Source organism: Marmota flaviventris, chromosome 12 (assembly GCF_047511675.1).
Source record: "Marmota flaviventris isolate mMarFla1 chromosome 12, mMarFla1.hap1, whole genome shotgun sequence".
Taxonomy (NCBI): domain Eukaryota; kingdom Metazoa; phylum Chordata; class Mammalia; order Rodentia; family Sciuridae; genus Marmota; species Marmota flaviventris.
The window spans coordinates 97,642,370-97,654,566 of NC_092509.1; the positions used below are offsets into that span (position 1 = coordinate 97,642,370).

General features: G+C 36.9%; 1 protein-coding gene across 3 annotated transcripts in view; it reads right to left on the bottom strand.

Moving 5' to 3' along the window:
• Window positions 1–5,176: 5,176 nt before the first annotated feature.
• Window positions 5,177–12,197, bottom strand: part of Tor1aip1 (torsin 1A interacting protein 1) — a 31,461-nt gene continuing 24,440 nt past the window's right edge. For 2 of the 3 annotated variants that reach the window (XM_027935005.3, XM_027935004.3), the window contains 3 exons: window positions 10,521–10,565; window positions 10,108–10,164; window positions 5,177–7,560 (listed from right to left, as the gene is read on the bottom strand). In XM_027935005.3, coding sequence (XP_027790806.1) covers window positions 6,770–7,560; window positions 10,108–10,164; window positions 10,521–10,565 — 893 coding nt within the window. In that variant the 3' untranslated portion in view covers window positions 5,177–6,769. The remainder of the gene's footprint in view (window positions 7,561–10,107; window positions 10,165–10,520; window positions 10,566–12,197) is intronic. The other variant, XM_027935006.3, reaches the window with a different exon arrangement.

Genomic DNA, 12,197 nt, shown 5'->3' on the forward strand with positions numbered 1-12,197 from the left:
AAAATAAAGGTATTGTGTTCACCTACAACTAATATATATATATAGTGGGGAAACAAGTCAGTCACAGTGGTGCACATCTGTAACCTCGGCTACTCAGGAGGCTGAGGCAGGAGGATTGTTAAGTTTGAGGCCAGCATGGGCAACTTAGTGAGAACCTGTCAAAATTTTAAAAAGAGCTGGGAATGTAGCTGAGTGATAGAGTGTCTCTGGATTCTATTCCTAGTACTGAAAAAAAAAATCCCTAGCATATCAAGATTGAAGCAGAGGTACACAGTCATCTACCACCTCTCTTGCCTAAGAAACAGACTAAAAATTTAAGGAAGCTCAGTGTTCTCTTGAGGGGCTTACAACAAAATAACAATAGACAATGTAATCACAATATTATTTCAAGTTTTGATAACTATCCCCCTTTTCTGCATAGAGAAAATAGAAGAAATGTGAAGAAATCACAATGTATTTATAGTAGAGTCATCAGCACCCAGATTTTAAAACTCCAATGTTTCCTACTTGAGAGACTGAGGTAGAAGGATTTCAAGTTTGAGGTCAGTCTGGGAAACTTAGCAAGACCCTCAAAATAAAATCAAAAAGGCTGGGGGTATAACTCAGTAGAGCACTTGCCTAGCATGGATAAGACCCTGGGTTCAATCCCCAGAACCACACACCAAAAAAAAAAAAAAAAATCCAAAATGTTTCCATTACTCTTAATTTCATTTTTTTAAAGGCAAAATAAAATGAATTAGTGTAGCATGTTATATATTCAAAGTATCCTTGTGTGTTCAGTGATGTATTCAGTTGTCCCTTAACCATATCTGCCTATGACCTGTCTAACCTTGAGAATACTGCCCAACCCCACCCACCTCGTGGGGTCCCTGTTAAAAGGGCCATCTAGGTGGGTGTGTTCAATCATACATTCTTTTCAGGGATCCTCTGTACACAGACTGAGCCATCAAAATCACTGTCTTGGCATTTAAGTCACAAGGCAGAAGTTGCTACTGGGGAGAGGCAGAGGATGGCTGCTATGGTCCCCATCCAAACCAGCCTTCCGTTTCCAAGTTTTCTTTTCTTGGAGTCTAAGATGTATATTCTTTTTTTAAAAAATATTTATTTTTTAGTTGTAGGTGGACACAATATCTTTATTTTATATTTAGTCGTGCTGAGGATCAAACTCAGTGCCTCACGCATGCTAGGCAAGTACTCTACCTCTGAGCCACAACCCCAGCCCCTAAGATGTATGTTCTTCCAGTCCTCATCCTAGCCTGATTCTTGGTCAAGCAGAGTTCTTATTCTTTACTATCAGGTCCTGATTAACTATCTCTGCTTTAGTAAACTGCTAAAACTCAACATGGACATGAAGAAATAAAAATTGAGCCTGCCACTTTGTGCTTAGTAGCCGGGAAGAGAAATACATGAGCTAATAGAATGAAAAGATATTTTCAGTAGAACAACATTTTTAAGAGTCTTTTGAAATGTTGTATTCAATTACCACACCCTGTCAATTCTACTTCTCAAATATTTTTCTTTATGCCCCCCCCACCACCACCACCACTTTTTTCACACTCATAGCCATCTCTTACCTGGATGATACTCTCTTAAGCAATATAAATAGATCTAAGACCACCTGATGGCTATTTTAAGAACACTCAAATGCCAAGACTTTTACTGATACCCATCTTCCTCATGAGGACCTCTTACTAAGCGTTACTGCCTTCATTGCTTCGATTGGGCTTCTTCCTTTTTCCTTAAATTATCCACAACACTGCTGAATTCAGGCTGAACTTTAATTTTTAGAAAGGGCTCAAGAATAACAGGAAAAAAACCATAACATGGTGAAAGATACAATGTACCTACCTCCTTGATTAATAAGGTAGGGCTTGTTCTTTTATTCAACTAATTTTTATTTTATTTTTAAAAATATCTATTCTTGGGCTGGGGATGTGGCTCAAGCAGTAGCGCGCTTGCCTGGCATGCGTGCGGCCCGGGTTCGATCCTCAGCACCAAGTACAAAGATGTTGTGTCCGAAGAAAACTAAAAAAAAAAAAAAAAAAAAAAAAATCTATTCTTAAGTTTCAGGTGGACACAATATTTTACATTTATGTGGTTCTGAGGATCAAACCGAGTGACTCATGCATGCTAGGCGAGCACTCTACCACTGAGCCACAATCCCAGCCCCTAAGAGGTCTCCCTGTGTTGCCCAGGCTGACGCTAAACCTCTTTAGGCTCAAGTGATTCTCCTGTCAAAGCCTCGAAAGTAGCTGAGACTATAGGCGTGTGCCACCAAACCTGGTTCAACAAATATTTGAATGCTCTATATGATCACCTACATGAATGTATGACACATCCCTGATCTCAAGAGGCAGGTAGCACTAGGAATTGCTGATGTTGAGGCAAGGGTAATATAGGATATAAAGAGTACAAAGAGGCAGCAGCTAGCCAGTGTGTATCACCTCAAGTCATTTTAAAATGCTGAGCTCTCCCTCTTTATCTGGAAGATTCACTAGTTATTTGAGAACTTTGGAGTGGCTCACTCCCTCCCCAACTGGTGACATTACAGGGCTTTGGATAAGAGCTGGCTGTTGACATTACAGGGCTTTGGATAAGAGCTGGCTCCAGCTTGCAGGGGTTTCCTTTCTTCAGGGCTCTATTGGTTGTCTTGTGATGCTCGTGATAGATTTTCCCAGCTTCCAAGTCATTCAACCCAGGAAGCCAGAACTCCCCATTTCTTAGTTTTTGTGATCATAAAGATCTTAACTTAGCCGGGTGTGTTGGCACATGACTATAATCCTAGTGGCTAAAGAGACTGAGGCAGGAGGATCACGAATTTAAAGCCAGTCTCAGCAAAAGGAAGGCGCTAAGCAACTCAGTGAGACCCTGCCTCTAAATGAAATACAAAGTAGGGCTGGGGATGTGGCTCTGTGGTTGAGTGCCCCCAAGTTCAATCCCTGGTACGGGAGTGTGGGATGGGGGGTCTTAAGTTAACCACCCTTGCCACATACCCCCATCCCCCCCCCAAAAAAAAGGAAGAAAAAGAAAAACAGAAGCCACCCTAAAACAGTATTTGAGGGAAGGGAATTAGGGAAGATTTCATTGCAGTTCTGCCTAAAAAGCCAAGTCCTTAAGAGTAAGAATTAGTGAACCATGAGATTGGGGAAAGGGAGAGGACAGGAAAAGAGGTGTTCCCAAAGAGTCTAAGGATGTGTAGGAGAGCACATGTTTAGGAAACTGCAAGTAATTTACTATGCCCAGAGCATAGAGTTCAAGGGATTCTCTCTGTTCATGTTCAGGTGGAAGGCTAAACTTTTCAAACTTCCCAGAAGGGGCTTGCCCAACCCTGGCCAAAAAGAGACAGGCAATCAAGAGGAAGTTTCCTCCTCTTTCAGTCTGTGGCAGCCTTCTTGGTTTGGTGTCCCAGGCTCAGGATTCATTTCATTCTTGGTGGTTAATGCTAATAGAATCTTCCTTAGAGAAAGATTCCACAGCTGGGCACACTGTTCTTGCCTGTAATCTCAGTGACTCAGGAGACTGAGACAGGAGGATCACAAATTTGATACCAGTCTCAGCAACAGAGAGAAAGACTCCAGCATAAGATTTTACTCTAGAACCTTACTTAATAAGAACAACACAGTACAGTATCTTCATGCATTCAGTGAGAACTCTTGTTCACATAGCCAACATACAGCCACTTTCAGTAGACTTTCAAGCCTACGGAACTGAATTTTGCATCTAAGCATTGGCATTAATTGTGGTATGAAATTTGTAAACTCTTTCATTTCCAAGTTGCAGTTCTTTCCACCGAATAAAACCAGTGTATTTCCAATTTTTGTTTTGAGGATGAGAAGTTTACACAACTTAAAGATATTCTCATTGGAAGAAAGGAAGCAAATTGTTTCCAGGAATTTTAAAACTGGCATTGTATTATGGTGTTCCCTGGCCACTGCTGTCACCCAAAGTTACATGTTCTTAATTTCTAGAGGCTCTAGTTCCTATTTCCAGGCTAATGACTTATTAAATTTTCCTTTCTAAAAGGATTGCAACAAGGCAGCAACTATTGAAAATATAGATGATCTTGGGGCTGGGGTTGGGCTCAGCAATAGAGTGCTTGTCTAGCACATTCGAGGCGCTGGGTTCGAGCCTCAGCACCACATAAAAATAAATAAAATAAAGGCATTGTGTCCAACTACAACTAAAAAAAATTTAAAAAGAAAATATAGATGATCTTGAACATGCATTCTCAATGGAGAGGAAAATTGGTTTGTGGGGAGCAAAAATATCTATTTTGCATAACACAAAAATATATACAATATGTAAATAGATATTCAGTGTAAAAATTCATGGTAATGGGCTATTAGGAAAAAGTAAATCTAAACAGGATTTTTGGGGGGAGATGATGAAGAAAAGCTTAAGAGACTCTGGTGCAGAGATTCTTATGTCAAGTAAGGAAAACCTTAAGTAACTACTGAATTATTAAAATTTCCTGGATAAGTGAGGTTTGGAGGTGCACACCTGTAATTCCAGTGGCTTGGAAGGCTGAGGCAGGAGGATTGCAAGTTTGAGGCCAGCCTCAGCAACTTAGCGAGGCTCTAAACAACTTAGTGAGACGCTGTTTAAAAAAAAAAAAAAGGCTAGGGATGTGGCTCAATGGTAAAGCGCCCCTGGATTTAATCTCCAGTGCAAAGAAAAAAGAAAAATTCCTGGATAAACTAGAAAATCGTGGGTGTTCCATTTCTTTTTTCTTTTGGTACCCCAGGGGTAGTTAATCTCTGAGCCAGATCTACAGCCCTTTTTTATACTTTAATTAGAGAAAGGGTCTACCTAAGTTGCTTAGGGCCCCCACTAAGTTGCTGAGGCTGACCTTTTTTTGTTTTATTTTTTAGTTGTCAAAGGACCATTTATTTATTTATTTACTTATGGTGCTGAGAATCGAACCCAGTGCCGCCTCACATATGCTAGGCAGGCGTTCTACCACTCAGCTACAACCCAGCCATGAGGCTGACTTTTGTGATCACAGGAGTGCACCACGGTGCCTGGCTGATTGTTCCACTTCTAACCAATGTACTTGTGAATCGCTCAAATTCTCTGGTCTTTGTTTCTCCCAGCCAAAGTCACTAAAATTGTTCAAGTGTAAAGAAAACATGGATTTATAAGTTTCTAAAATCATTAAGTTTATATCACATAAGTGTACAAACCAAGAAAGTAAGTTTATTTAAATTACTAAAATAGCTTTTAAAGTCATTTACACATCAGCTGCTTCAAATATTTTTCCTGAAAGATATAAGTAACATATTACTTTTAAAAAATGTTTCACTGGGGTCAGTGAAACATTTAATAAAAACATTTCTCCATATAATATGTATGTATAAAATAAGTCTTTTCAAAAACTCCTGTTTTCTAATCCTCTATAAAATAAATCAGATTATCTAACTTTGGATAGTTAGGAACAAATTACAAAAAGAGTATAAATTTATGAGTACTGATAGTCCTAATAGAAAGAAACTAGACAACTCTCAGCTACCAGTTGTGAGATCCTCAAAGGGTAAATGATGAAGTCAATGACTGCCTTGAATACTCTAAAAACAGTCTTTTCATTTAAAGCCCTGTGGCCAATTAAAAAAAAGGTGAGTCCAGAATTATAAGATTTTATGAAAACCAAAGCAGTTGACAGGTGAGAAAGCTCAATTTAAATGCAAAGTTATAATTAAAATACTACAGAAGTACATCTAACATTCTTCTCATATGGTAAGGTTTACTATCTTTTTGGCTTGAGGCACTCAATAAAATTTATCATGTGCATAATAAATCTTCAGATTTGTGATGCAGTGTCACTAAAGGACTTAGACTGCAACAAATGGGCAAGCAGAAAATTAAATCCTTCTTCAATAGCCCAGGATGGCTGGTTAACAAACTGTGTGCCAATTTCTGAAACCGTATTGCTTATTTCAAAAAACCCCAAACTTCTGGTTATGTCCAAAATATACTGCTCTGAATTTACATGCCCTTAAGAGCCAAAGGAGCAAATATATTAAACCTTGTGATATATATAGGCTTTAAAAATCCTTGGGAGAACCAAGAATTTCTTGGAAGGAAGGAAGGAAGCAGGGAGAAAGAAACAAAACACATCTCAATAGATTTTGCTGAAGTCACAGTTCAGATGTCTGACTAACGTACAGCTCAGTGACTTCATGAACATTTCATCTTGGAGACTTTTTCTCTTCCACAGCATTCTCCATTCCACAATTCCTCTCTTCCCTTCCCTCATCCCCAGCCTTCAAGAACAAAGGAAAAAATTCTAAATATATACTCAGATGACCGCTCATTACTTTTGTTCCTAACAAGCAGAAGCTGAGAACTCACACCTCTATGGTATAAAAGGAAACATAACGGGAAAGTCCATGGTTACAATCAGAGAGCTGCCTTACTAATAACAAACTGTGAGAAATCTAAGTTAAAAAGCAGGAACCGTTCCTAGGAAAGGAGCCTAACTCCTCTCACTGTCACACCGCAGCAATAAAGACTCAGTCCAGAACCAACACAGATCCTCTACGGGACTGCATATAATTTACTCTCCTAAATATCTTAACATAGCTCTCAACAGAAATAGAGAAATGATTCTCTCAAGTCACAGATAATTAGGTTGAATATATGATTTAGATGTTCCATGAACTTCCTTTAAAAAGAAACCAGTTCTTTCAAAAAGTACTCTGAATTTTGTCTCTGGATACAAAGTCTGAAAAATTCTCAGAACTTGAGACATGATTTTCTCTTCTTTCACCCCTTATAAGCAGATGCCCCTTTTCAGGGCATTTTCTGGTTGCACAGGCAGAACTAAGTGGGAAATTCGGCTCCAGAGCCCATTCAGTTTGTCTGGGTCCATGTGATTGTAGGAGCTGGGTGTGTTTGAGTTGGTGAACTTGACTTTGAGGAAATCCCTCACTTTTTCTTCAATTTCCTTTAGGCCAAGACTGGTTCCAAGTGTCTCCTCTTCCAACAAGACAGTCAGAACTAAAGCTACATCTTTGAAGGCTGCATTTTCATGGTCACAATATTTATAGAAGATCAAGGTAGAGCCTGCAGGCAGCGACTCAAAGCGGTGCACCACTGCGGCATTCTGGCCATTTTTGAATCCATTGCTCAGCTGCTGATCTACCTCCAGTTTGACAACATCACTGTCTTCAGCAGCTTTGCCTGTCCCATCAATCCGGATGGCACGGACACTGCGGAAGGAAGAATAGGCATCGGCAATTTGTTCACTCAGACACTTCAGTGCTTCTTCAGCGTCCCGGGCAGCAGTGAGCAGCAAGATAGCTGGCTGATTCCGAGGATGGGAGCTGTTAAGATGCTTTTCCAGGAACGTTTGGCTCCTTTTCCACAGCTTCTCATCTTGACCTTGGTACTTAGTCATAAGTTGTTGCATCTGGTTTTGGAACTCTTGAACAGCAGCAGTTTCTACCTCAGGAGTATGAAGGAACCAAAATATCCCGCAGGCGAGCGGAGCTATCATAAAAAGCAGCCACCACCCCCATTTCCTCTTGACAAAAGATTCGTTTTGGGGTTGTTCAGCCACTTCTGCTCAGAAAAAAGAAATGACACATGTATCATTTTCTTAGATTCAGTATTGTGTGACTTTTAAAATATTAATCTTTATAAACATTAGACAAAAAAGAGGGAGGACTTTAAAGAAGGGACTGATAATTTTCTTTCTTGAAGGAACAAAATAATTTATCACATTTTCAAGAAAAATCTCATATCCACAGGCTTGAATTCATGTATATAAATATGCATATACCTCTTCAATGTAAAATGACAAAAATTATGAGGAAAAAGTAGAATTTAAATGTACAAAATGGCATAAACAAGTCAGAAATAAAACCATTTACAAAGCAAAACTATTATTACCACTGCTAATAGATAGGAGATAAAAAATATTAAAAGATACCTTATATTTTTAATTTATAAACCTAGTAGTTCAAATGACTAATTATCTAAGGTAGAATATCTCTGAAGAATATAAAGATAAAGGGATGCGAGGTATCTCCCACAAATGGGACATAGCTACCTGTCCCTTTAGACTGACTGCACTGATGCCTATTTTTTGCAACATGAAAGTCACACTGGTAAAATTTAGTTTTGAATTTCATCCCAAATTATTAATAATAGTTACAATATCAATTTACATTTTCATAGCACTTCTCCGTTTATAAAGTGTTTTCTCATATACCACTTCATTTAATTGTTAATAATGACAGTAGTAGTAACACTTTTACATCTTTTATTGATTGTTTCAGCCTAACAATTGTACTAGGACCTTTAAGAGCAACAGCTCCCAAAGTGTGGTCTGTGGGGTATCTCAAGACCCTATTTAGTGAGGGTGTCCATGAAGTTAAAGAGTAAGATGTTTTTTGACTTTTTCCATTGTGTTGACATTTGTACTGATGGTGCAAAAGCAATGGTGGCAAAAATTTTTGATGCCTTCGTGTGAATTGTAGGGTAGTGGCACCAAACTGTACTAGGAGAGTGACTATTTTTCACTGCTGTGCATTCAAGGTTTAAAAAAAAATGAACATCAGTTTCACTTAAGATTGTCCTTCATAAAACAGCTAAAATTATCTTGGGCTTGGGGTGTAGGTCAGTGGAAGAGAGCTGGCTTAGCATGTGTGAGGTCCTGGGTTTAATACTCAGCAGCACACAAAACTAAAAGCCCCTCAATTATTTTTTTAAAATATTTATTTAGTCATTTATTTATTTTAGTATAGGTGGACACAATACCTTTATTTTATTTTATTTTTTTATGTGGTGCTGAGATCAAACCCAGTTCCTCATGGATGGTAGGCGAGCACTTTACCTCTAGGCCACAATCCCAGCCCGAGCCCCTCAATTCTTGAGTACATATCTCCTCAATACTGTGTAGAGATGGGAAATAGACACAGGGCACTCTGATATACAGCACACAAGCACATTGTCGTAAGGAAACGAACTTTGTGCAACCGAGCTGTAAGCTGAATCAGCACTTTTTCTCATGGAATACCATTTTCACTTCCAAGAACAAATAACAAAATATGGTTAGTCAGACTTATTTATTCAGCAGCCATTTTCTCGAAGATGAACAAAATAAGCCTGTTACTTCTAGGAAACAAAATGGCAATATTTTTGACAATTATAACATTCAAGGTTTCAAATGAAAACTGAGGAGTTTAGAAATATATCTACCACCATAAGCTTGATAGCCTCCAATATTTGAACACTTTGATAAGTCTTGAGATTGGTGGTGAGTGGTATTTGAAAATGTGATTTTTTTTTTTTACACTGTATGAAAACATTTGTAAAATCTGCATATCTCAGTGAACTCATATTTTCTAAATGACTAGTGTATTATATTCCAATCAAAACACAAGCTCAGTGAAATTTAATGTAAGAGAGTACAAAAAGGTCATTAATATGGTTTCAATCATATTTCAAATAATACTTAAAAAACTACCACTTGTTAAATTTTGAAGAATATCAAAAAAGAATATCCACAATTATCTGAAAAAGCTAACCAAATTCATATCTGTACAATATTTCTACAGGTACTTCAATTGAAACAACATATTCTAACAGACTAAATGCAGAAGCTGATGTGGGAAACCAACTAAATGATATTAAGCAAGGCATTTAAGAGATTAGAAAAAATTCAAAGCAATCTGCCATTCTTTTTACTTAAATTATTTAAAAATAAATAGAGATTTTAAGAAATTTTTGACTTTAATTTCTATGTAAATATACACAAAATAGAAAAGCTTTTATTTATATATAATAAATAAATAAATATATATATTTTATATGTCTGGCTATGTGCCCTCTTTCTGCTGATTCAGCATGGTTCACTCAGTTAACCAGTTAATGGCACTGGAGGCTTTACTTATACTTTTATTTTGGGTCTTACGGATGACAAAGTGATGGGGAAAACTAGATGTTGTTTCATATAATTTGTTCATAGAGAATTTCCTTGATAATAAAAATTCATATTTTTTCCTTTGAAGTGCTTCCAATAGCATGAAGTTACAATACTGTCAAAACATTCCCAAACAATTATGGGTCAATTTTAGAGACTCAATAAAAACTGAACAAACTTACGTTGGCTAGAATTTGATGGAGACTGATTTCCAAGCTCTGATTTCTGAATGCTGTCATCTAATGATAGGAGTAATTAAAAAAGACTATCAACTTATATTTCATAATTTGAGCATTTATTTCTCATAGACAAGGAAGATACAAATTTGACCAAGAGAAAAGGCAGAGATAAACCACGAGCAGAAGAAAAAGCAGGACATCCAAAATTCTATTATACTGAAAGCTTCTTAAGCCATAAGAATTGTATTTTCCATAGTTATTTACAGCATGTAGTGATGCAGCACAAAGCACACACTTGATACTTGTTATGAGGAAAAGACTTGACCCATAATTAATTTAATGGGATTGGTAAAATTCTGGGACAAAGTTAAGAAGACAAAGAAAATAAGAACACCATAACAAAAGGAATACTGTACCATCTGGAAAACGGCCATATACTGAACTCTTGCCTGGTGAAGATGCTGTAAAGAGCGGGGGAAAAGGACAAAATGTGGATTATGGATTACTAAACTACCTGGATACATTATTTCAATTTTAGAAAACTCAAACTTCACTATATTCTACCTCAAACTAATTCAAATATTTCTTTGGGGCTTCTGACTATTTCAAACACGTAATATATCTAAAAACTTTTCATCATTTCTGTTAATAGACAAATAATTCTGTTTTAGGTTTGTGGTTAAACTCCAAAGTTCAAAAACAAATTTCTCATAAATTCATTAAATCCTTATTTCTCTCATTATTTCAGAAAATAAATTAAAAACTCTCCCAACTTTTCCCTTTCCCTCTCCATTTTTCTTAACATAGCAGCAGGATCTAACATCTGAGAGAAGAGACAGAAGGAAAGGCCAGGGTTGGGAAGGTGCATAAGCTGAGTTATCTTACTGGTCTGCACTACATTTTAGTATTGCCATCTATGGCTTCTCTGGAGTTTTGCAACTTTTATACATATAAATGATTTTCCTTGTGTTTATCAAAAGCTTTCATTTGAGAAACATTGGACAAAACACTGGAGGAATAAATTTAGCTCTGCTAAGATTAAAGAAATAACCTCATTTTTGATCATATGATAAAAAAATCCCAAATAACACAAAATAACATCAACCATGACTCTAAGAGGCATATTGTTTTTCAATTACTAAATTAGCTTAAGAAACTTTATAATTTTAGAAGTTTCTAATTTAATTCATCTAAGTCACAAGTGTGTTACTAAAAATCCAAACACCAACCACACAAAAAAATCACAAACCAAACAGATGTTTATTTTGAAAAATTCACTATATGGCTGCAAAAACCAAATGAGAAAATATTTATGAAAATGCTGATGTGCTATATTATGATGATGTTTATGATGAATAAACATTAATATGTACCATGTATAGTATATATGTAATTCATAGAATACACAAAACAGCATAGGAAATACACACTGCTTAGGCAAAAAATTGTCTGTAATCCCAACAGCTTGGGAGGCTGAGACAGGAGGATTGCCAGCCTCAGCAAGTGAGATGCTAAGCAACTCAGTGAGACCCTGTCTTTAAATTAAATAAAATACAAAAAAGGGCTGGGGATGTAGCTTAGTGGTCTAGTGGTCTAGTGCCCCTGAGTTTAATCCTGAGTACCAAAAAAAAAAAAAAAAAAAAAAGTACACCACTCACCACTCTATCCTACTTATTCAAATTATTAGAAACAGTAACAAAAATTCTGAAAGAAATCTTTTTAAAAGATAAAGATCAACCTTTTCCAGTCTGAAGAGTATGGTAATAATTACTTCACAAAAGTCAAGAGTAGAAGGAATGAATTCTCCATCTTAATGATTTTTGTACAACATATTGTTAATAATAAAAAAGCATTAATAATTAAGTGAGTTACACTCTAAAAATTGTTTATACGTGTAAGTTTATTACAACAACCCAACTTAAGCACTATTGTCTCTAAAGGTAAGAAAACCAAGTTTCACAAAGCTTAAGTGACTTTACTCCACTTTACCAATTAGTGGAAGAGCTAGGACTGGACCCTGAGAGACAGCTCTAACTCCAAACTGGTCCTGGTGGCACCCTCAGGTAATTCCATCCACTCATGAAGTTGAGGCA